This window comes from Zingiber officinale, chromosome 9A (genome assembly GCF_018446385.1).
Source record: "Zingiber officinale cultivar Zhangliang chromosome 9A, Zo_v1.1, whole genome shotgun sequence".
Classification (NCBI taxonomy): Eukaryota; Viridiplantae; Streptophyta; class Magnoliopsida; order Zingiberales; family Zingiberaceae; genus Zingiber; species Zingiber officinale.
In genome coordinates, this window is record NC_056002.1 from 101,774,087 (window position 1) to 101,799,958 (window position 25,872).

A 25,872-nucleotide genomic window follows, 5' to 3' on the forward strand; every position below is an offset into this window, starting at 1 on the left:
ACCTGGTGTATAGATACGGGAGCCACTGATCATGTCTGCAATTCCTTGCAGGGATTCCAGGAAACCCGACGACTATCTGAAGGAGAAATTACCGTCTACATGGGCAATGCTACTAAGGTGGCAGCTGTTGCAGTGGGAGACGTCTACTTATCTTTTAGTAGAAATAGAAATTTGGTTTTAAGAAATTGTCTTTATGTACCCAGTTTTAGAAAGAATTTAATTTCAGTTTCTAAACTATTTTTAGATGGATATTCAGTTTCTTTCAGTAACGATGTAGTTATTAAAAGAAATAAAGTGATTATCTGTTCTGGTGCATTAGTTGGCAATTTGTATACTTTAAATCCAATTTCTTCCACAAAGTAAAATATGAAAATTTATAACTCATCTTCTAACTTTAATAAGAGAAAGGAACCTTCGGAAATAAACCAAGCATATCTTTGGCATCTAAGATTTGGTCATATTAACTTAAGTAGGATTCAGAGGCTTATAGCTGATGGACTTTTGAGTTCGGTAGAGTTGGAAAATTTTCCAACTTGTGAATCTTGCTTGGAAGGAAAAATGACCAAGAGGTCGTTCAAGGCCAAGGGGTATAGATCCAAAGAAGTATTGGAATTGGTTCATTCTGATTTGTGTGGTCCTATGTCTGTCCAGGCAAGAGGTGGTTTTGAATATTTTGTCTCTTTTATAGATGATTATTCAAGATACGGATATATTTACCTAATGTGCCGCAAGTCTGAGTGCTTTGATAAGTTCAAAGAATACAAGGCTGATGTGGAGAAACGATTAGGTAAAAGTATCAAGACACTACGATCTGATCGTGATGGCGAATACCTCTTAGAAGAGTTTAGGAATTACTTATCAGATGTCGGGATTCAATCCCAATAGTCTACACCTGGAACACCCCAACAGAATGGTGTAGCAGAACGAAGGAATAGGACTCTTATGGAGATGGTTAGATCGATGATGAGTTATTCAGAATTACCAAATTCGTTTTGGGGATATGCTCTGGAAACAGCAGTGTATGTTCTGAACTTAGTACCTTCTAAATCAGTTTCTTCTACTCCCATAGAATTGTGGAATGGGTGAAAACCCTGTCTAAGACATATTCGGATTTGGGATAGTCCAGCACATGTGCTGAAACCAGATGCTGATAAGTTAGAATCCCGTACAGAAGTTCGTGTGTTTGTAGGATATCCCAAAGGAACGAAAGGTGATTTATTTTATAGTCCTAAAGACCAGAAGGTCATTGTTAGCACCAATGCCCAGTTTTTAGAAGAAGACTATATAATGGATCACAAGCTCAGTAGTAAAGTTGTTTTAGAAGAACTAAGAGAGGACACGTCTACTTTAGTATCAACAGTACAAGATGAAGTACCACAAGAGACTGCAACACATGCCACACATGATACACAACCACAGACAGTGCCTCGTCGTAGTGGGAGGGTTGTGAGGCAGCCTGAGAGATTCATGTTTTTGGGAGAGTCTTCGGACTTGATCTCGGGAAAATATGAACCTGATCCCCGGACATATGACGAAGCACTCCAAGATATAGATGCAGCATCTTGGCAAAAGGCGATGAATTCTGAAATAGAGTCTATGTACTCTAATAAGGTCTGGGAGCTTGTAGAACCACCTGATGGTGTAAAAGCCGTTGGATGTAAGTGGATCTACAAAAGGAAAAGAGGGACAGACGGGAAGGTAGAAACCTTCAAAGCTAGGCTTGTTGCGAAAGGGTACACTCAGAAAGAGGGAATCGATTATGAGGAAACCTTTTCACCGGTAGCCATGCTTAAGTCTATCCGGATACTCTTATCTATTGCTGCTCATATGGGTTATGAGATTTGGCAAATGGATGTCAAGACAGCTTTCCTTAATGGAAGTCTTGAAGAGAACATCCATATGAAGCAACCAGAAGGGTTCATTGAAAAAGGCAAAGAGCATCTAGTGTGCAAGCTTAATCGGTCCATTTATGGACTGAAGCAAGCTTCAAGATCTTGGAACATCCGGTTTAATGAAGTAATCCAGTCATATGAATTTATTCAAAGTCCGGATGAGTCTTGTGTATATAAGAAGTGTAACGGAAACGTGGTGGTATTTCTTATACTATACGTAGATGATATTTTGTTAATTGGCAACAATGTCAAGGTATTATCAGACGTAAGGGTATGATTGTCTAAACAATTTGATATGAAGGACTTAGGAGAGTGTGCACACATTCTTGGGATCAAAGTAATAAGGGATCGCAAGAAAAGAATGTTGTGTCTGTCCCAAGCTTCATATATAGATACAATCCTTGCTCGTTTTAGCATGCAAGATTCCAAGAAAGGTTTCTTACCTTTTAGGCATGGAATAGCTCTATCTAAAGAGATGTCTCCTAAGACATCAAAGGAGATAGAAGACATGAAAGCAGTTCCTTATGCCTCGGCTGTAGGAAGCCTTATGTATGCAATGCTATGTACGAGACCTGATATTTGTTTTGTCGTGGGCATGGTCAGCAGATATCAGAGTAACCCTGGACAAGGACATTGGACTGCGGTAAAGCATATATTAAAGTACCTGAGAATGATTAGAGATTATATGCTAGTTTACCAAGCAGACGATTTGCTCCCTGTGGGTTACACGGATTCAGATTTCCAATCAGATAAGGACAACAGTAAGTCTACATCAGGCTATGTGTTTACTTTAGGAGGTGGAGCCATTTTATGGAGGAGTGTTAAGTAGAAATGCGTTTCGGACTCAACCATGGAAGATGAGTATGTAGCAGCCTCTGAGGCAGCTAAAGAAGCAGTATGGCTCAGGAACTTTCTAATGGACTTAGATGTGATTCCTGGTTTGCCCAAAATCATCACAATTTATTGTGATAATAGCGGTGCAGTTGCAAACTCGAAGGAACCACGAGCTCATAAGGCAAGTAAACATATAGAGCGCAAGTACCACCTGATACGAGAAATCGTGAAGCGAGGAGAACTTGTCATCGCTAAGATTGCATCAGCGGATAACCTGGCAGATCCTTTCACTAAGGCCCTTCCGGCGAAAGCTTTCGATCGGCATGTGGAGGGAATGAGAATCAGATGTATGGTAGAAGATATGGCAGCTTAGTCATTAGTATAAGTGGGAGATTGTTGGAGTGTATACTGAAAGCCTAAGCTTTTGTAAACATTTATGTTAAATAAAGAATCACATTTGGTCAATTTATCTATATTTAGTTGTAGTTGTTTAATTAATTTATACTGTAGATAACATAGTATGTGGTGTCACATGCAGAAGATGATGTTATCAGTACCTTATAAATTATAAACAGTAGCTCACGACCAAAATGGAAAGGAACAAACCATTAGAAGGTCGTAGTGTAATTAGGAATTAGATTATCTTGACTATATAATTACACTAGTACACTTAGAGTGTATTGAGTAGGACCATTTGAGGTTGTTTCTTTTATACTGACTTTATAAAGGAACAAATACCTCAGTTATTATGGAAGTGTGTGCTCTTAATCCTAATATAATAACAAGCACATATATTTGATATTTATTTCTTTAATTTATCAATGGGTGAGATTTAGTTCGATGAATCAATAAACCCGATAAGTTGGGAAATGATATCACTTATAGTGTGTGTTGTTGATTATAGAAGGAAACTGTGTCCTAGAGATACTAGGTTGATAATATCCCCAAGAGGAGCTCATAAGGATTGTCATGTTAAACCCTGCAGGTGGACTTAGTCCGACATGACGATAAGATTGAGTGGTACTACTCTTGGACTAAGATATTAATTAAATGAGTTGTCAGTAACTCACTTAATTAGTGGACATCCGATATCTTAAACACAGGGAGACTAACACACTCATAATAAGAAGGAGCCTAAAAATGTAATTTGGGATTGGTGCGGTAGTTCAATAATAGTTCTCTAGTGGAATGAATTATTATTGATAAAATTAAGTTGTGTGTTCGGGGCGAACACGGGATGCTTAATTTTATCGGGAGACCAAAACCAATTCCTCCTCTCAGTCCCTATCGTAGCCTCTTATTTATAGAGTACTATACCCACCTATACCCACCTTCATACCCATGAGAAGGGGTCGGCCAAACTAGCTTATGGTTCAAGCTAGGGTCGGCCAAGCCTTGGTTCATGGGTGGCCGGTCCTAGCTTGAACCCAAGTTTAGGTGGCCGGCCCCCATTAAATTAAAAAGAATTTTAATTTTAATTTTTATTATGTGGAAAGATATTTTATTTTTTTCTCTTTGAAAAATTATTCACATGTTGAAAATTAAAATTATAGAAATTTCTTTTTATCAACCATGAAGGGATTTTAAAAGGAAATTTTATTTTTTTTAAATTTCCAAAGACAAATAAGGAAGTTTTAATTGTTGATTAAAATTATCTTATTTGCTCTACATGAGGTGGTCGGCCACATACAATTAATTAGGAAAATTTATTTAATTTTTTCTTAATTAATTGTTGTCAAGGAAAGTTAAGGAAATTTTATTATAAATAAATTTCCTTATTTGCCAAAGCCAAGGAATATAAAAGAAGGGGTAGGGGTGCCTTCATGGGTAACAACCTCTATTATTTCTCTCCCTCTTTTGTTCCTTGGTGTGGCCGACCATCATCATCCTCTCCCTCTCTTCCTCTTGTGGTGGCCGAACCTCTCTCTCTCCCCTTGGAGCTCTTGTGGTGGCCGGATACTACTTGGAGAAGAAGAAGAAGAAGAAGGAGAGAAAGCTAGCATCTCTTGAAGCTTGGTTGGTGTTTTTCTTTCATCCTTGGTGAAGCTTTCTTTGTGTTGGCCGAACCTAGCTAGGAGGAGAAGAAGGTTCATTGGTGGTTTCTCATCTCGGAAGATCGTTGCCCACACAACGTCTGAGGTTAGAAGAGGAATACGGTAGAAGATCAAGAGGTTTTTCTAAAAGGTATAACTAGTAATTTTTCTTTCCGCATCATACTAGTTATTTTTGGAAATAATACCAAATACAAGAGGCTTACGATTCTAGTATTTCGAATATATTTTTCGATGTTGTGTTCTTTTGTTTTATTTTTCCTTGTGATTTGATTGTTCTTTTCTGTTAACCTAAAGTTATTTTAGGAAATTAAATATTAGCTTTCCATAAAAGGTTTTGTCTAGTCGGTGGTGGTTGCTCCCATATCCAAGAAGGTCGTGTGCCTCGCCACGTCAGTACTGGGAACCAATTGTGGAAATTAATATTTAATGGAATTAATAACTTAAGACAATTTGGATCGAACGTGTTAAGTTCCGCAGGAGACCCAAGTCAAAACCTAAAAGAACGAATAGATTAAGTTTTGGATCAAACGTGTTAAGTTCCGCATGCGATCCAAAATTTAATTTAAAAGAACACATGGTAGCTAGGAAAAAGGTTAAGACCTTTGTACAAAATTTTTGTACAGTGGAACCTCTAGGTTTTCCGAGTAGCAACCAACACCCCGGTGGACATCTACAGGTGGTTGTTGTCGAGTACCCCTGGTGAAATCGTCGCCGCTCGGGCCCTCGCTTCCTCCCAAATACCGACAAGTGGCCCGCGGATCAGAATCTTGTGCTCGGGGATATTCGGACGGGCACACTGCTCGAGGTAGTCCTCTGTTGGGAGGTTAAGGACCGCCGTCACGGAGCGTCGGCCGCTCGGGTCCGACGAGGAGGAGACCATCAGACCGGAAGGTGCGGCAGTGGACGCGGGATCGATCCTGGACCGCAATGGTCTCCGTTGGGTCGACGGCAGGGATGCGACCGGTGGGGCAGCAAGGGTCTCTGGTGGCAGCTCGGCCAGAGACGGGGTTCGGTCGGATGAAGTAACCTCCGCCATTGCAAGGAGGGTTGCGGGAGAAGATGTGCCGACCCGCTAAGCGACCTCCACAGCCGAGGTGGTGGAGCGAGGTGGATTGTCCGTGCGGTGCCTCTTGCGCCTAGTAAGTGGCACTTCATCACTAGAAGATTAGGAGCCTCCGGTCCGAGTGGCGGGTTGTGCTTCAGATGTTGGGAGCGGGTCACCTGCAGCATCAATGCTGGCCGTCTGGCCGGTGGTGCCTTCACCCACAGCGGGTGTCTCCCCGCTCCCAGCAAGCGTGCCCTCCTGGGAGCTGACCGCGCGCTAAGTCGCGGCTCACCAACTCCTTTGCAGCGACCGCCTCGATCTCGGCATCTTTTAGCTTGCTATAGTCGGCTGCCTGTGCTCGCATCATGATTCGGGCAGCAAAAGGAAAAGAGGAAATAAGTTAGACTCAAAGGAAAGAACCCAAGAAGTTTCTTACCTAAGCCGCTCGGAAGTCAGGATTGGATCAGACTCAGGCCGAAGATGTACATGATGGCTTCCAGCAGCAGCTTATGGATGTCATATTTCTGGTCGGCCAACATGGTCGCTGGGTGAAGATAGCCCGGCTGGCTCTTGTACTTATTCAGATTGGGCTGAGGGGGTAAGCCGACTTGCTAGTGCGTTTGGAAACATGACCGCTCAGGAAGACGCAAAAAGAAAAAAAATACTCCTTCCAATGCTTGTTGGAAGTAGGCATCTTGTCAAAAAAGACCAGCCCAACCCGTGACTGGAAGAGGAAAGTCCCCAGCTCGGACTGCTTGGGATAGTAAAAATAATGGAAAGTGTGCGAGGTCAGGGGATGTCGTGCAGTCGAAACAAAACTACGACGTCGCACAGCAAACGGAAAGAGTTTGGTACGAGTTGCGGAAGTGGAACACGGAAATAGTTACAAACTTCGATGATGAAGGGGTGGATCAGGAATCGAAGACCGCCCACAAATTGGTATAGGAAAAGACAGATAGTGTCGGTCGGCGGGTTATTTGGCCGATCGGACGGGGAGGTCAAGATTATAACATGATTAGAAGGGATATCGAAGACATTCCTAAGGTTCTCAACATCACCCACATCAAATCTGGTCTTCATGGTACTATACCAGAGACCATGAGCTGGGTCAGACGGCTGCTAAGATTTGGCCATTACCGAAAAACAAGAAAATAGGACTTCGATGGACAGAAAGCACAACGAGCACAGGAAAGGCGAGGATCCAAAAGAATCGCAAAAGATTGAAGATAGCTTATAGAAAGAGCAGAGAAGGTTGCCGCAAAAGAAGACGGGAAGCCACCGGAGCACTGATCGCACGAGAATCGCCAGAGCAGAAAGAGCAGAACGCAAAGGTATGGGAGAAGGGGGCTCTGAGGGTTATAAGCTTTCGGCTCAGCCAAGCAGAGCCGTCGAATCTAGGGCATAAAAGCCCAGGCGCAGATCCGACCGTGGAATTCAAATCGTCAGACATCGCGTCAGAGCCTGTCGCTTGAAGCATGCGGCGACTGCAACAACGACACGTGGCATTCCCTCACTGGTTCACATTTAATAGGCGTCATTATCAGGCGTGGACGCGGGCTTGGCCTTAATGGGGGTGATTTGCACAAATCCCTAAGAGATTCTAATGACGTCGACATTGAACGCACACGTCCGAGGACACTAAGGGAGAAAGCCCAAGTGCAAATACTTGATGCGCCGATCGGCTACAAGGATTGGTCTCGAGGCCGACCGATACTCTTTGGTGAACCGATCGAAGTCCTACCAATATGATGGTTGATCAGCCAACCGATCTCCATGCTTCTTTTTGTCCAGTCAGTCGGACTTGCAATCTCCTTCGACTAGACTTGAGGGGGAGACATGTGATCCGGTGATAAGGGTCTACCCCTCAAAGGGTCGTTGTCACGATGGAAGTCAAAGTCTAGGCGGTCAACACCTCTGCATCGCTGGCCGGTTGGGCAAGTGGGTTATCCAATCGGGGTGAAGTATAGCCAAGCCGATATCGACCCAATGTTACCACAGCTCGGTCGTATACCAAGCTTTCAACGTTCAGAAAACCGTGTGCCGGTGAGGCATAGGTCGAGCGGGCGGCTCGCTCGGACTTACATCGAACCTCAGAACCGGCGAAATGGGATCACAACCGAGCAGTCACACTTAGATATAGCTTAGCACAACAACGAAACTCGGACAGTGGAAGGAGGGTCGAGTGGCCACTCTGCTCGGTCCAAGGGTCAGACCACCCAGACAATTGAGGGTTGGCTAAGCGACCCTCACACTCGACCCACCAACAGACAAAAAGATGATTAACTGGTATCCTTGTGGAAACTCGTGCCACCGACAGACGGTATGATTGGCGACATGGCCATTCAGAGGATCGATGGAAGTTTCCACTATCATGTCAGAGATATGCTCGGGTCATTGAGGTATGGTGTCAGAGACGCTTTCCTGATATGTCTTTTTAGGGAAAGATTTGAGAAGCGCGCATGCCTTGAAGAGCGTGAATGTACACCCTCGGGACCCTATATAAAGGTCTCAAGCTTTGACGGAGGTATGCATAATTTCTACTGTAGCTACACTGTTATTCCGATTCTCTGTTTTTTTGCTTATACATCGCCGGAAACTGACTTGAGCGTCGGAGGGTCATCGTCGATGAACCCTCCCTGGCTCGGCACTGACACTACTGTGATTACAGGATCCTCTAGCTAGGAGTCCATCAACGATCAACAGGAGTGACACGTCCTCCAACATCAATTGCCTCGACTCTCGGACAGAATTAAATATGATTCATAAATATTGTTCATAAATATTAACGAGCTGAACATATATTATTTAATTTAACGAAATGTTTAAAGTTTATTTTTTTAATTAATTTTATATGTATAAAATAAATATAAATAAGTTTTTATTAAATTAAATACTAAATTTGTTCATGATTTAAAATTTTTAATTAATTTATATGTTTACAACTCTCCCGTTCAAGATTTAGATGGAAAAATAATCAGAATAATACAATCAGAATATAGCTAGGTAATTGTAGATGGATAGTTGATGGAATGAAATTTATTTATTTTATAAAAAATCAAAATGGGACGTATGATTTCAAAAAACTAAGGTGCTCTTTTTTTTACTTTTGACCTTGCCCTAAAATTTTTGCAGGGAAGCGTAATTCCATCAAATTATATGGGCGTGATTTGATATAATGACGAGAGAGAGAGAGAGAGAGAGAGAGAGAGAGAGGGGGAGTATCTGGAGTGTAGTCAAAGATCGCAACGGATAGCGTCAAGCCCGCAAAAGAAAATTGTAAGAACGAGTGAATGACCAATTGATCGTGTAGCAAGTCATCTTTGATCGCCTCCCCGAATATGGAGCAAGTAGCGGCCACGCATCTGTCGCAGTTGAACAATTCGTCACCGCGTGCTCCATCGCCGGGACGCTTCAAACTGCTGAGCAGGAACCCGTCGCCATCCATTCCTGGCAGACGCCGTTTGTCCTCCACATTTACTTTTCAATGCAGCGCGTTGTGTGACGTGATCTTTCATCTTCCCTTGGCAATGGTGACCGATTCAAGGTGCATTCCATGATTTTCTATTTTCTCATGCGGAGTTAGTGCGACTATTAACGATAGCATTCATACATGATAGCATATATAAATATCATTACGTCTCGTCGGATGAATCTAATGACTAACGCATGAGAAATTATCACAATAAAATCTGGGGTTCAAATTTTGCCAAAGCTGAAGTAAATACCTCCCTTATGTGCTAGTCATTATACCAAAGGCTAGTAGCCACCCGTGATTTACCTCCTCCGTGTTGACCTTGGGACGGATTGGTGGGATGCTGGGGGCGAGCGTATTCGCCTTTATGCCACAATATATAAATATCATTACAAATGAAAATAAAAAATATATAAATTAAGAAAATAATAAATATTTTTTAATAATAATTATTCTCTAATAATTAAGAAACAAATAATTATTCCCTAATAACTTAAAAATAAATAACTATTTACTTATAATAATTATTTCTTAATACGTTATCTCAAGATAGTGTCCCAGAAATGACATCAATTTTACTGCAAATAGCAAACAACCGAGGTCGAGAAAACGACTTTGTAAGTGCATCATCTAACTGATTCTCAGTAGGAATATGAGTAGCTCGTAATTCGGAGGCATGCACCAGATCACGAACAAAGTGATAGTCAATAGCCAGATGCTTCATCTGAAGTGAAAAACAGAATTAGCTGAAAGATACGTAGCATCCAAATTATCAATAAAAAGTACAACAAACGTGATAACCAGAAGAAGCAGATATATCAAAAGTTAATTAATTCATTGGATCCCAGTTGCTGCAGAGGCAATGACACGATATTGCAGTAATATTGGCTAAGACCATTCAGGACACGAATAGAGAGCTCATCAAAGTCAACTTTGACATTCATAAGTGCAAGAACGTCAATATTTCTTTTGATGTCCTGTATATAATCAGTGATAGACCTGTTATCCCGTTGAGGGCTGACAAGATTATTTTGACGATGAGTTATAATCCTGTCATGTGAGGGAGTAGTATAGGTTCTCTCCAACGTCTGTCATGCGTCTCTAGATGAAGTTGATGAAGAAATAAATTGTACAAGAGTAAGAGACATCAAATCTATAATAGTGTTGAGGAGAAGTTGATCTTGGCAGAACTAGAGAACATGATCAGGATTCGCCTGAGGGAGTGTGACATCTGAAGGCATTATCTGTGCAGGGGGCATGGATGTGAGCCATCAACAAAACCGAGTAAGTCATATTCGAATAGAAGAATCGTGAACTGAGCATTGACGTTAAAAACCACAAGAGAGACAGGAGAATCAGGAGTATTTATGAGAAATAGCCGGCGGGTGATGTCGTCTATGACATCCATTGTAGAAGGTGGCTGGAGCCGATGGTTGATATCGTCGACGACAGCCATTGTAGAAGACGGCTGAGAGGTATTATGGAGAAAAAAAAGATTACCGTTAAACTTAGAGCTCTGATACCATATTGACAATAGAATTTACGTATATTATTAATGGTAGCATATGATATATATATAAATACCATTACAAATGAAAATAAAAAAATATATAAATTAAAAAAATAATAAATATTTTTTAATAATAATTATTCTTTAATAATTAAGAAATAAATAATTATTTTCTAATAATAATTATTCTTTAATAATTAAGACATAAATAACTATTAATTCTTGTGTCTTCACACTGCCTAATCTCAATCTATATTCCTATATATTAGGGAGAAAATGATCGCTTTTGAGGGCGAAAACTAACTGCGGCCTCTTCGAGAATGGGTCTCCTCAGTTGCAGTTTCCTTCTTCTCATCTTGATGGCCTCCATCGCCAATACAATCGCCTGCTCCAATGGAGAATGCCAGGCAAGTTTAGTTTCCCTAGTTGTTTTTAGAGAAGAAGAACAACGATTACAATTTTATCTTTGGGGGAAATTTTTGCACAGCTTCTTGAGGAGTGCTCTTCGGACAGTGATTGCCAGGCAGGGTTGTATTGTTTCTCCTGCGGCCTCTCTGCTTCGAGGTGTGTCCGGTATACGGCAACAGATGAATTCAAGATCGTGGTATGTTCAATTCCATCAATTACTGCTAAACTAATTATAGAATGTTTCTACTAGTTGTTTGTTGGTTTGGTTTACGATTTGCTCGTTGCAACCCACAAACTGTTGTTCAAGCTAATCTTCATGTTTCTAGGATAAGTTTTGATAAATTAGTTGTGCCTAAATTGTGAAGTGATGATTGATAGAAGTGGCATGGCTTGTAATAGCTTCCAAAAATGAACTTATTGTACGATTTCATGTCTTTTAGCTAACAGGTTTCTTCTTTTGGTTTATCTGACACAGAATAATTCCTTGCCCTTCAATAAGTATGCATATCTCACAACCCACAATTCTTTTGCTATTGTTGGAGAACCGTCTCGAACTGGAGTCCCACGAGTTACATTTACAAATCAAGAGGACAGTGTCACTGAACAATTAAACGTAGGGCTCTAATATATTTGAATTTTTTGTTGCTGTCTTTTTAGTTTTCTTCTGACAGTATTTTGTTTTAAATCTTCAACGCAGAATGGTGTTAGAGCTTTGATGCTAGACACATATGACTTTGAAGATGACATATGGTTGTGCCATTCAAACGGTGGAAAATGTCGTGATTTTACTGCTTTTGTAAGTATGAATTATAAAAAATTGACATTATATTACCCAACTATTCTCTGTTTATTAGTTTCCTTTGTTTCATTTCTTTGCATCTTTCAATTTGCTAACCATAAATGGTGGAATTGGTGTCTACTGGTCAAAAAAATTTGAGTATTATTCTATCATATATCTAAATCTCTGAAGTGGAATCGAAAGTAAAAATGAAAAATAAAATGGTAAAATTATTTATGAAAAGAATATATTAAAAATATAATATTTATATGAAATAATCTCAGTAATATACAATTATTATTGCATATTATTTAGATGTTTTACCCATAGCATGTTTAATATTTAACATACAATTTCAATACTGACATATTTCAAAATGCTAGACAGTCATGATAGAATAATATATATTTAATAGTTTCTTGCCCAATCTATGAAGATTCTTACCTTGGTAGAAAATTGGGAAAGAGAAAATACGAAAGTTTTTTTTTCCAAATTCAACTAATAATCATCATCTAGTTTTACTTAATTCAACTTTGTTTTTCCAAATTCATACAAATGCAAATTTGGACAACAACTGCATTCCAACATTTGTTTACATTTTTATGGTAGAACAAGATAAAATCCATAAAAGCATTTATTGTTCAGTGATTACAAATCATATTGAACACATAATTGTTGCTCAATAATTTATGAAATATTAATATTCCCATGACACTTCAAACCAAATTAAAACATTGTTCAGAAATCTTTTTCCTTACTGTTAGTCTTCGGCATGTAGTTTGCTTTGCCTAATTTGCTGACTGCATAAAATGTGGACTTATAACTTGTTTATAACAATTATATAGGTAGCAAGTGTTTGCTAATAACTGTGTATTTTTCTTTGATATTTTGGAAACTAAAGTTCATCTGTTTCTACTACCCGGAATCATTCAAATTTATGATGTATGAGTTTGATTCCAAGGTGTTGATAGACATATTTAATCGATGGCACTGAAGAGCTTCTATGGTCAATTTTATATTATACAAATTCCTCTTTTGGTCCAATATATACATTTTTTTTGTAATCGTACATATGTGTATCACATATACAAACACGTTAGTAACTCAATTGATTGCTAAATTATATCGTATCATGCGAGATTAACTGGACTAGTCTTTTGTGGCTTGAAAATTGGCCGTCTGAAATGGATGAACTCATAATTGGCTGTGCTTATAACAGACTATTTTTTACTGTAATTTTGTTTAATCTGCTCAAGGAAAAAGCTAGTGACACATTTTTGTCCAGGAACCAGCTATAGATACTATGAAGGAAATTGAGGCATTCTTGTCTGCAAACCCATCAGAGATTGTCACATTGATCTTAGAAGACTACGTTGAGACTCCAAATGGATTAACAAAACTTTTCAACGATTCAGGATTGATGAAGTACTGGTTCCCAGTTTCCAACATGCCCCAGAATGGCCAGGACTGGCCTCTAGTAAGTGACATGGTTGCAAACAACCAGCGTTTAATTGTCTTTACATCAATCAGATCTAAGCAAGATACAGAAGGGATAGCGTACCAGTGGAACTACATGGTGGAAAACCAGTGTAAGCATCCTATTGAAAATGTGATTGAGCTCTTGAAAAATAATGCAATGTGCATTATCTTGAAAAATTGTCTTGTTTTTGTGAATGGTTTCCTTTGTTACCGAGTTTTGCATTTCCTGTCACATCTTTCTTCTTTTGGGCATACGTGTATGGAAATATTGTATAATTGTTCTCAGTGCACTTAACCTAATACACCTTACACTGAGGATAACGTCTCCTTAAATGATATTGAAAATAGTGACTTATATCCTTTACTTTTGATCTACAATTTATTTATATTCTTCTTTGGAACTCTGTAGATGGAAATGATGGCATGGAAGCTGGGAAATGCTTCAATCGGGCTGAATCTGCTCCTCTAAATGACACGAGCAAATCTCTTGTACTAGTTAACTATTTCCCCTCAATACCAGTTAGGCCAATTGCATGTGAGCACAACTCCGAGGCACTCATTGATATGCTAAATACATGCCATGGTGCAGCTAGCAACCGTTGGTCAAACTTTGTGGCTGTTGATTTTTACAAGGTAAGTTACTGCTCATTTGTATATTGTGATAACACCATGGTAGACATCAACTAAGCATGAACCACAAGGAGACATAAAGAGCATCTGAACTACATAATCTGATAATTAAGTGCATCAAGAGATGTTTCTTAGAATCTACTGCGCTTGTCAAATTACTCTGGTAAATTTGAATACCATCCATCAGGTTCATGTGGTTAGATTAACTCGCGGTTTGCAATCGTTTTGATGCATCCTAACCTGAGCTTTTAATGAATTTATTATGACCACAAGAGTTCCATATATCTGGTAGATAGAACTGTTTAAAAGAAAGGAGATGACAAAATTGAGAACTTTAAATATCAAACCCATTTTCAGAGAAGCGATGGAGGAGGAGCATTTCAGGCAACAGATATGCTCAACGGGAGGTTGCTATGCGGATGTGATGATGTGCATTCATGCGCGGTAAGATCTTCAATTATGTTTTTGCTGATTTTTGTACAAGTTCCAAATACAGGAATAACCCTTACATATGAAAAGAAACCTTGACAAAGTAAAAAATAAAATTATAGATTGTGTAAAATTTTGAGTATATGCTCTAGAATTTCACTCGATGATAAGTAAAATTTTTGGGCAAACATATTGCTTTGTTTCAATTGCTTGTACCACAAGGTCCTTCTTGATACGTCCATATACTAAATGCTCCTAGAAATTGTTTGTTCTAAATGAAATATTAGGAGATTGAAAAGTATTGTACTGTTTTTAATTTTGATTTCAGAAGTATAGAATTTGCGTAACTAAAAGAAAGTATTAAGCCTTTTCTTTTACCTTTGTCCATGTAGGCTGGGTCGACTTCCAGTTCCTGCGGTGGTCCATAACAGCAATGCTGACACTCCTCTCTTGTATATCAAAGAACTACACAAGGTGATTGACCGGTATAAGATGGAATTCCTCTTTTCTATCTCAATTGAGAAAAAATAACAGCTATGTAATCAAAATTAGTGTTGCAATATTATCAAATTATTTATTTAAAGCAATGTGTTGCATATTGAGGTCAGTCATCATCTGTAATATTTTTTTGAGGAACTAAATGCATGAATGAATCCGTTGTGAATTAAGGCCAGTAAAAGAAAGGCAATTTGAGTTCAACAATTTTGTGGCTATTTACAACTCGGGATCTCAAAGTAATCTCGATAGGTCTTAGAAATATATGGGTCCGGGTCATAATAAATATGTTTATGTGCGGACAAACTCCCATAAATACAAATTTATGCTATTGTATAATGGGACAATTTAGATAGACAAAAAGATCAATTTATGTGTCATTAAGTTGTTTCAGCAATAATTGAAGAAAATCTTGAAACTTGAGGTTGGAGTAGTAGCCATTTATTATATTTAAGTATCATCTTTGCTTGATTGTTAGATACTGTGAGAGGAACAATCTGTAGTAGAATTTCAGATGTTAGAAAATTCAAACACTAACTACATATGGGACCTCCACCACATCTCTATGAAACTTCACTAACTACAGTGAGTACATTAGGAGAGGATAACACCTCAAGAACTCACAAACTAAGGCTATTGGAATGCTGAGAGTAAGTGGTACACAAAACTATGCCCAAATTATATGTGATACTTCATATCGATAGAAACATTATTATATCCTTCTAGATGATTCTCAAATAGAAAAACATCATATGGTCTCATACTTATTAAGTCATGACAAGCCCTAATGTGTCTACATAGCCATTAGCTAATTGCCTTTGAAACCTAGCTCACACAAATCTTAGTTACCATTAGATAATTGCCTCAAGGTAGCAGAGAGAGGTGAAACAAATTAATACAGCATAGTAAATCTATAGAGAAGAAGTATGTTTCATTGCCTAGGGTGTGCTTGATATTGTTGTCTTCGTCTTGGTAACTGCAATACTTGTAGTTGCAAAGACAGGCAAGCCATCTGAGAGGTCTTCTTGGGTATAAATATCCTTCAGTTCGAAGAGATCTTCATCGTCATCATCATCACCATTGATCTCCTCTCTCCTAACCCTGCCAAAATGAGTAAACTCTTTGGCTGCCCTTGAAAATGGCAACTTGTGGCCTTGATGGAACCAATCTCTTGTGAGGTGGTGGTCTTCACTACCAGGCTTAAGCACCCACCTACTCTCAACCCTAGCACCACCGAGTCTGCTTCCCCATGTCTCAAATTCACTCTCGGCGATCCCCTTTTGGCTGTTGGGGCTCGCAAAGCTGCTGCTGCCACAGAAATTGCTGGGTTTGGAACCAAAGCTGCTCTTGCTTCTTCGAGAGGGAAAGGTGTTGTTTCTACTCCTACTACTCTCACTCTGCGCCGCAAGGCTTTTCTGCATCCATTTGTCTTCTTCCTTAGCTTCTTCTTCTTCTTCCCTGGTGCTCGTGCTGGGATTCAAGCACTTGAGCTTCCTGCTGGAAGCGACTCGATTGAAGAAATGGTTGAGATAGCTCACAAGCTTGGCACCAGGAGACCGAGGTTGCTTCCACCTCTTGTCCTTAACCATCGATGATAACGAACTACTGCTTCCAATCACCAGCCCCTCATCTACTTTTCTCTGTTGGACTCCACTCGACTCCTCCTCCCTCTCTTCAGCTGCCAAGCTGGGACCATGTAAGCCAATCAATCCACCAGCCTCGACCTCACCGTAGAAATACTGTGTAGCCTCGAACACATCCAGTTCATCTAATTCATGCTCGCAAAGTTTGTTCATGTTTGGAAATCCCTCAGTGCAAGTCCTTCCTGCTTTGCATGGGTATATATAACACATTTTTGTGGTGATCGGTTCTTGTTAAAGAACTAATGGTGGATAAGGGAGACTATTTACTAGATTGCATTACAATTAATTGACACCAAAACTAAGTTTTAGTCTGCATGTGCATTTAAAAAAAGTTGTGTGCAGTGTGCACGAGTGTTGTTGTGATTGATATATGGAAGAAGCTTCATCGTTGTTCCATTAGGGCAGGCACAGAGAGGCATTAGTGAAGTGAGTGCAGCATCAGTGCACACAAGTAGCTCTGGTTTTTTCCTTTTCTCCATTTAATGTCTTGTCTTGTACAGTGCCGAAACATGGACTGTTCATGCCCTTATCTCCATTGAGTTATTTTCCTTGTCGTGCAGTCCCAGCAATGCACACGGCATCCAACTGCAGCCAGAACTTTTGCTTTGCTGCAAAACCATACTTGTCTTTTCTGTGCAACTCAAGCTGTTCTTAACTGTGCAACTCGAGCTGTCCTTCCTTGCCTTGCCTGGCTCCACAGCCAACTCTTGATTGCATCACTAGAGGCAATGTCTGTGTGAAGTCGGGTGGGTCGAGTCAGCTTGGTTCTATAATCGGGGTGTTTCCGATGAGTGAGTCAGATCGACTAGAAAGATATGAGAACTTGTCGGTTGTGAAGGGCATTTAAAGTCTTTTGGAAGGCGTAGTTAGCGTGAGGGGGGGTCCTAGTATATAGGAGGGGGCATCGTCTAGACGAGATCGGATAGAGGTTTAAGTATGTATTCACGCGGTTGGATCTGTTAGCCTTGTGGTTGGACCACTAGGTCTTGCTTGCTGATTTTGTCTGCATGAGGTCGACAAGAACATGGATCATGGCAATGGTGTTCTTCCCCTTCACATGATCTGTTTTTCCCTATATTGATTTTTCTAATTATTATATAAATATGTTAAAAATTAATTAGCATAGCTCAATATTTGCATTTTATTTTAAATTCAGAAAATAGAAAGAAAACGAAATTTTAAAAAATATGGAAATATGTGTGAAGGTTAATAAATAAAAATATTTTTTGAAACAGATTCTTCCTACAAAATTTTATACAGTGAAATTGATACAAAATATATTAATAATTATTTAATCCAGTGAAAATTATCCAGCTAAAATTGAAATTTTAGCTAATAATTCAGCTAAATAAATGTTATTTAGAAATCAATTCTCAAAACTTCTTTTTTTTTTAAAAAAAATAAAATAAAATAGAATTCAAGTATTTTCTAGAAAATAAATAAATAAATAAATTTCATTGTACAATGATGACAACAGTTGATAATAAATAAAACAAAAAATACTGAAAAATAATAAATATTACACTATTCAACTCAATATGCCAGATCTTCTATATCAAGGTTGTTTTGTGTTCTTAGTAATAATATCAAAATAAATGAAGATCAAAATGGAAGAGAAAAGCTCCCATTCCTATCAAATATTTGATAAGACACTTTTCTTCACCAAAACATAAAATCAGACAGTATACCACCTATTTGCTTAAATCATAATTGATCGACAAGTGATCCATGAAAAATATCAGATAAAATGTTTCAAAAGAGGGAGAACAAGGAATATACAGCCAGAGATAAGAAGATGAAAAAAATCATTCATTTTCATTCACAGTAGAACTAGCAGTTTGGAAGGCTGATCAGTAGAGAGAGCCACAAACAAGATCAGGGGTCTTCTTTAAATAGCATTATCTGGAGAAAAAACAGCAACAAAATAAAGGAATTAGGAAGGTGCAAGGAAATAGGACAGCAAACAAGATGATATATTTTGTCTTGGAGTACACTAATTGCTTTACCAAGTTCTTGTCTATTTCACTGGCTTTGATCTCACTCTTTATAGGTACTAGAATTAATAGGTTTAGATCATGTTTAGAATCCTATGTATATTCCCCCCTTCGATCTTCTCTCCATCTCTCTTATTCAAGGTATCGACTACTGAAAGTGTGGTTATGAAAGTAGCAGTTACCTTGCTGCAGAATGGGCAGGCATGGCTTCTCTCCATCCATTCATATATACAGCAAAGGTGAAACTGATGGGCACACTGCAAAGTACTCCTTGGATTTTCGATAGTGTAATCTGTAGACAAATGAAACGTCATTTACTTGATATTGCAATCACAAGTAGTTTATATGGAAGGCAAACTAAATTGGATGACCATGAAACATGCATGTCTATTGATCTTTGTGTTCCAACTCACCCTCGAGGCAAATTGGACACGAATCTTCAACGTCGGATGACAGATAAAGATAGGGTAACATCTGTGAACTCCCTGAGATGGATCCATTTTCATAGTTCGGATCGGGTTGAGTGTTTGTACCCTTCTCGTATCTGATTGATACAGATTTCTGGACACCTTCTGGAATTACTGCATGCCCTGACACAAGATCTTCATTCTGTCTCTGTGAATGGGAGCCTCTGGGATCATTGCTCAATAGAGGAGAGACAGTATTATCTGCAATATCGACTCGCATTATGGAAATAGAAGAAAGAAGAATGCTCCCTTGCACATCTAAAGCAACAGCTGAACCTTTGGTATGCCCTAACACAAGGCTGTCTTGCTGAGCCTGTGGTTGGGAGCTTCTAGGATTGTCGTTTGACAGAAGAACAGCAGCATTATTTTCTCCAATATTTAGCCCTTGCTCGGCTGAAGGCACGACTCGTTCTCTGCTAGGGAACAATGAATGATACTACATAATGCACATAGGTCAGTAATACAATTCCGGGAGTGATAGATCAAACAAAAAGATCTGGCCAAGGCGAGCAAATCAAGTCTATTTGTGTATCCAGAAAATGTTTTATGTTTGATTTGTTATAACTGTTTAGACTTATAGTTATATGTTGATAGGATTATCGCCTATAGTAAGCCTCACTACCCAAATATGAGTGTGCCAAATGACATACTCAAAATCTTATTAACAATATTTTTATATTCTTGGATCATATATTTATGTGAAGGTTGAAGAGCAATCTTTATCACCAACAGTGGATTAGCTTCTGATTTTATTGTACCTAATTTTCTTAATCAGGTTTTGCTCCTGTAGTTTATATTTGTACCAAGACCTGGATAGTTCAATAAACATCTTCAAGCTGCATTATAGAATGATCATAGAAATTTAAAATCTATGTAACAATATGGTAACAAAGTAATATAGATCGAAGTGAAATTTAAAATTAAAATGGAGGAAGTCCTATAAGGTGAACTAACAAAACATTGCATAATGCTCAAGGGATGAACTGCATTATAGAATGATCATAGATGCATTATATCAGAGGAATATTTTTTTTTTGGAAAAAAATAAATTAGAATCAGTGATCAGATGAATCTAAGAGAAACAGCATTGTGAAGACATTACAAGAAACATACCATGTCAACAACGAGCTGAACGAAGCTACGTCTTCTATTTCGATGTTCTTGTCCTTCCACTTTATTCTCGCGCAAACAAGAACCCACACAACCCATAACTTCAGATCCCAAACGCCGTCAGTGGATTTAACCTAAATTGGTCTCTTTTTTGGGTGGCAAAATAAACTGTGCGATTCGATACGGTGATTTCTGCAATCTGAACACAACAGTTATTTCAGAAACAAGCAACACGCAACAAAGTCATTTGAAGTCGCTTCAAGGCCAAACTCGATTTCAATAGAGATAAGAAAAATAGAAGAAGAAAAGTAAGAACAAGCTCTTTTGAATCCCATGGGAATCAAAAAGGCAAAAATTCACAAATGTAAAGGGAAAACAAAAAATGTAAATTCGACCACAATTCGGTGACGAAGAAACTCTTCCTCGTGAGACAAAACTTAATTGATCGATTCGTGCATGGAATACAAAAAGAGAAACAATCGAACAAATCCGAAATCAAAATGGTTCCTTTTACAGCTCAATATCAGCAAGGCGGAAACTCTAAATCAGAAAGGGAGAAGAAGAAAAAAAGAAAACGAAACTTCAACGCCCAAGTCTCATTCTAATCGTAAAGAGCGTAAATCAAAAAGGCAAAACCTCAGCGTTCGTCTTCTGCCGGAGAGGCAGCAGTAATCCAAACCCAAACAGGGAGGCTAGCGCTGAAGAAACGCGATCATGGTGCGGCGATAGGAGAGCGATCCATCGCCGAAGGCCGAATCCGATTCCCCACAGAGAAAGCGAATCCTTGAGAACAAAGAAGAGCAGGGATCGGAATGGAACCGAGGGTTCTTAGGATCGGCCGGAGACGAAGTCCGTCCTTCGAAAGAAGGAAAAGCGAAGCGTACAGAGCTTAAACCCCTACCATTGTCACTTATGCAAACAATACCCCGTATGTTTTGCTATTTTTCTAAATCACCCTATTCTTTTCACATTACTTAGATCAGCCCAGAGACGCAAAAATTACGGAAGTTTTTGGAGTATTAAGGAATTATGGAAAGGACGGAAAAGCGGAGGGGATAAGCCCTGATAATTTTGTGTTAATATTTTATAAATCTCCCTTAAGTTTTCGTATTACCTAGATCAGTCAGTTCTTCGACAGTAGCAAAGTTTATCATGGCAAAAATCCATTTGAACCCCCACACTTTCTTTATTTTCTAGGCAATGTTTCCATAGTTTAGTTTGAAGTCTACAAAAATGCATTCTAAAGAGAAGAACGACTCATTTTATTCTACCCGAAGGATCAACACCTTTATAACTCATCTAAATATTAGGTAAATCATTTTGCACTTTTAACCCTGACATTTCAAAAATAGTATTTTACCACTTGGAGGTCTAATGTAATGGAACTAGAGTGGTTAATTTGGTTTGGCCTACCTACAAAATAGTTTCAACAGATTAAATTGAGATTTTATTAATCCATTTTAAGGTAGATTTTGGTGGGTTGACCTGTGCGAGTCAGCTCGTGATGGACTGTTGGTCCACAGGTTAAGAAAAATTTTTTCTAAAATTTAAAATTAAAGTGAATTTTAATTGGATCATGAGCTTGATCCGTCTAATTCATAATTTAAATTTGAATATTTTAATATTTTCTATATATATTTTAATTTTTTGACAAACTCATGGATTGATCTGTCTAATCTGTAACTCATCTTGAGTTGAATTAAAGATTTTTCAACCTACTAAGATGATGAATCGAGTCATCTTATCCCGTCATATGATGAATTTTTGATTAACCAATCCACTCCGTTATAGGTTAATCCGTTTGACCGCACTAAATGAAACTCATAAAGTTCAATAACTCGATAAAAATAAAACTATCAATTTATGTCGTGGCTTAGAGATTTCTACTAAGTAGGTGGCATTTCGAAAAAAATGAACTCTAAGGTCAAATTGAAATTTTCCAATTCTTAAAATTTAGTATATAAAGGAATGCCTCAATCATTTAAAATTAATCATAACTTTCTTCTTAAACAAGTTTAATTTGTTGGTTAATAGTTATGGTAGCTGCTTTAATTAGAAGTCAATCAAGTCCAAACAAACAAAAAAATCTTAAAAAAAAAGGAAGAAACTTGTGTATAAGTTCCATTAAGGTTGAATTAAAATTTTAGTCAAAGGATTAGTTCTTTATTTCATTAAATAGTAAATTTTTTAATTATCTATGTATTTGTATTAATATTAGCATAATAATTAAAGTCAAATCATACTTTTTATGACTTCGTATTATAACAAGTAACGACTACAGTTTACAAAACTGCGTCAGCAATATTTAGTATTACTTAATTTCAAGTAAAAAAACGTAGTGTTTTTCTATTATACCCTCCATTCTTTCCATATTTAAATTTGTATTTTATCTATTTAAAAAATTTCTGTTCTTAAATTCAAATTTGAGAGTATATATACATTAAATAGGCTTAGGAAAGTATATTAGTTTTAGTTTGAAATAATTTAAAATTCTCTAAGTCCATTAATAAATTTTAGATAAAAGTTACTGATAAATCTTAAGAATTTTGAATCACTTCATAAATTAATATATGTTTTTAAATCTTTTAAATATATTTATGCCTTTAGATTTAAATTTGATAGCATAAATTAAAAATATTAAATTCTTAACCATAAAGGTTTGATAAAAATTATTACAAACGGTCTAAAATAATGATACTTACTAATCAATACAGCTAATGAATTTTTAGGACCCTCCTAAAAAATATAAAATTTTTAAATAATACATGTTTATCCATTAGTTTAGTCCGAAATTGATGAACGAATTTAAGAAATTTTAATGTATCCATTCCCTAAATTATGAGTGATGATTTGGAAGGAAATAATTTGAACATGAAAACAACAAGAGAGTGGTATAATGGAAAATCACTAGATATTTTTAAATTATGAAACTTAGAACATGAAATGAATAATATTGTAACAAAAAGTAATAACCCTCACCCGAGCCCTCCAAGACCGTCCCAAGTACTTTGGAAGGGAGTAAATCACTATGGTCATTCGACCAGCTGAGCGACTTCTTAGGTAAGGAGGCATAGCATGGGAAAACCTTGCGATTCAAATCCAAGATCTATTATTATAATTTTTTAATCGAGTACCAACTCGGTTAGGTCCAAGGTCAGCTTAAGTCATAGACCGCTAAAGCCTATGCCTAGGGCCCTATTATATTGGGACCCACCTCTATAAATTAAAGTTGAATGTTGTAGCTTTTTATTTTTTTACCCATTCAATATAGATTTGATTGATAATTTAATTTTTTTCTTTTAAAATTAGATTTGTGTTGTAAAATAAAGTATATAGATGTCCATAATCCCCAATAACTTCATAAACTCCCTCATCTATATAACCTATCATCTTTTAAATTCTTAAGTTATGTAAATTTATGAGGAATTTCAATATGATTGTCTACCTATAAATACATATGTATATATTCATTTCAATAAGTAAGAAAGAGAGTCGAGAAAAGAAATAGGTTAACAATATTTTTTTTTCATATGCAATTGTTTATATAATTTCAGAATACGTTATCAACATGAAGAGTTCTACTTTTTTTAAAATCAGTTATAGATAATATCAAAAAAAATGTATAGATATATTTATATATACATTTTTTTTTCTATCAGTCAAAATTATTCACATGCCAAGAAGTTAAATTTATAGTTTCTTTATCATTTATTAGCTATTATCTGATTAACTATTAGTTAGTTACTTATTTGCATGACTTGCAACGTTTCAAAATTTTTACAATATTTTACAATTAAGTATTACCAAATCATCTTTTGATTATATCATATTTTATCATTTATTAATAAATATATATGATGCACAATAATTATTATTAATAATTTAGTTTTCTTTGAAATAGATTCTCACTATGTCCCATCTTTCAAAGTTAGAGTTTGTGGATCCTGACATTTTGGGAAAAAAAATATCTATCATGGATTTTGGATGCGGAGATTCATTTGGATGCTACGGGTCTTGGAGACACCATAAAAGATGGAAATAAGGAATCTTTATAAAATCATGCAAAAACAATGATATTCATTCGTCACCATCTTCATGAAGCATTGAAAATTGTATATTTGACTATTAAAGATTCACTTAAGCTATGAAATAATTTGAAGGAAAGGTATAGCCATTATAAAATTGTGATTTTTCGAAATGCTTGTTATGAATGGATTCATTTACGTTTACAAGATTTTAAATCTGTAAGTGAATATAACTCAGCAATGTTTAGAATTAGCTCAAAATTAAAATTATGTGATGAAAAAATTACTGATGAAGATATGTTGGAAAAAACATATTCTACCTTTCATGCATCTAACATGCTCTTGTAGCAGCAATATAGAGAGAAAAGTTTAAGAAATATTTTGAGTTGATTACATGTCTTCTGGTGGCTGAGCAAAATAACGAGCTTTTGATGAAAAATCATGAGATCCGTCCAACTGGTGCTAGTCCAATCCTTGAAGTGAATGAGACAACTGGTAAAAATGATAAATGACAACATAGACAAAAATTTCACCGTGGTCGTGGCCGTAGCTGTGGTCGTGGTCGTAGATACGGAAATGATCGATCTCAAGAAAATCATGATGGTTATAATAAAAGAAATACAACAACTCACCAGAAGTGGGTTAACAATAACGTTCACCAAAAGTGGACAAATGACAATGGTAAAAGGGTTCAAAGTGGACAAGATAATAACAAAAAGAAATCACAAAATTCATGTTATAGATGTGGCATGAAAGGACATTGGTCACGTACTTGTCGTACGCTAAAATACTTTATTAATCTCTACCAAGCCTCTTTAAAGGGCAAGGCAAAAGATATAGAGACAAATGTTGTCTTTCAAGACAATAACACAATTGTTGGTCCTTCTATGACAACACATTTGAATGTTTCTGATTTCTTTGTCGATCCTGATGGAGGGATAGACAATTTGATTGGAAATGAAGATATTTATGGAAATGTCTAAATTAATCAAATATTTTAAAATAAATTAATTCATTTGCTATTATGTTTTCTTTTACTAATCTTTTAGTTGTTTCTCATTATGTATCTATTTTGTTTTAATGAAGAATATCATGGCTTTTGAATTCAATAATGGAGATTTATACCTTATTGATAGTGCAAGGACACATTCTATATTCAGAAAGAAAAAATATTTTTCTTATTTAGAAATGGATGAAAGTAATGTTAATACAATATCTGGTACTACAAATATTATTGAAGATTCCGAAAGAGCTAATATATCATTATTTGGAGGAACAAAATTTGTTATTGATAATGCATTGTTCTCTCCTAAGTCTAAGAGAAATTTGCTAAGTTTTAAAGATATTTGTCGAAATGGATATCACATTGAGACATATGATAAGAATATTGAATATCTCTATATTACAAAATTAGTGTTGGGTAAGAAACATGTATATAAAAGATTACCCGCTTTCTTATCTGGTTTGTACTACACAATAATATATGCAATAGAAATAAATGCAATAGTAAACCTGAAGTTTACTGATTCAAATGATTTTATACTTTGGACACCCATTAAAGAACCAGAAGATTCTCCAATTTAATGAATTCTCATGTTTTGCTTGTT

At 37.1% G+C, this 25,872-nt stretch overlaps 3 protein-coding genes across 4 annotated transcripts; 1 reads left to right on the plus strand and 2 right to left on the minus strand.

The window, feature by feature from the left end:
- The first annotated feature begins 11,059 nt into the window (after positions 1 to 11,059).
- Positions 11,060 to 15,199, plus strand: LOC122021741 (PI-PLC X domain-containing protein At5g67130-like). Its single transcript, XM_042579894.1, has 8 exons — positions 11,060 to 11,214; positions 11,295 to 11,411; positions 11,691 to 11,828; positions 11,913 to 12,011; positions 13,279 to 13,582; positions 13,882 to 14,105; positions 14,460 to 14,546; positions 14,924 to 15,199. Exons 1-8 carry the CDS (start codon positions 11,128 to 11,130, stop codon positions 14,957 to 14,959), a joined length of 1,092 nt encoding a protein of 363 aa, XP_042435828.1. The 5' UTR covers positions 11,060 to 11,127; the 3' UTR covers positions 14,960 to 15,199.
- A 765-nt stretch (positions 15,200 to 15,964) lies between these two features.
- LOC122019396 (protein BIG GRAIN 1-like B) lies at positions 15,965 to 16,822 on the minus strand. The gene has a single exon (XM_042576867.1). The coding sequence runs from the start codon at positions 16,820 to 16,822 to the stop codon at positions 15,965 to 15,967; it is 858 nt and encodes a 285-aa protein (XP_042432801.1).
- A 1,416-nt stretch (positions 16,823 to 18,238) lies between these two features.
- Positions 18,239 to 21,116, minus strand: LOC122020578 (E3 ubiquitin-protein ligase At3g02290-like). 2 transcript variants are annotated; one of them, XM_042578554.1, is made up of 6 exons: positions 20,877 to 21,116; positions 20,244 to 20,439; positions 19,407 to 19,566; positions 19,077 to 19,331; positions 18,846 to 18,955; positions 18,239 to 18,571 (listed from the first exon to the last, which is right to left on the minus strand). In XM_042578554.1, the coding sequence occupies exons 2-6, from the start codon at positions 20,337 to 20,339 to the stop codon at positions 18,545 to 18,547; spliced, it is 648 nt and encodes a 215-aa protein (XP_042434488.1). In that variant the 5' UTR covers positions 20,340 to 20,439; positions 20,877 to 21,116; the 3' UTR covers positions 18,239 to 18,544. The 2 variants fall into 2 exon arrangements, with proteins under 2 accessions (XP_042434488.1, XP_042434487.1); XM_042578553.1 differs by having other exon boundaries at positions 19,077 to 19,566.
- Positions 21,117 to 25,872: the final 4,756 nt, after the last annotated feature.

Coding starts and splice junctions, on each gene's coding strand:
- LOC122020578 (XM_042578553.1), bottom strand. CDS start 20,339: ATGGGTTGTGTGGGTTCTTGTTTGCGCGAGAATAAAGTGGAAGGACAA. Junction 19,567..20,243: donor TTCAGCTCGTTGTTGACATG/GTATGTTTCTTG, acceptor TGCATTATGTAG/TATCATTCATTGTTCCCTAG. Junction 18,956..19,076: donor GTGTCCAATTTGCCTCGAGG/GTGAGTTGGAAC, acceptor ATTTGTCTACAG/ATTACACTATCGAAAATCCA.
- LOC122019396 (XM_042576867.1), bottom strand. CDS start 16,822: ATGAACAAACTTTGCGAGCATGAATTAGATGAACTGGATGTGTTCGAG.
- LOC122021741 (XM_042579894.1), top strand. CDS start 11,128: ATGGGTCTCCTCAGTTGCAGTTTCCTTCTTCTCATCTTGATGGCCTCC. Junction 11,412..11,690: donor CAGATGAATTCAAGATCGTG/GTATGTTCAATT, acceptor TATCTGACACAG/AATAATTCCTTGCCCTTCAA. Junction 14,547..14,923: donor ATGATGTGCATTCATGCGCG/GTAAGATCTTCA, acceptor TTGTCCATGTAG/GCTGGGTCGACTTCCAGTTC.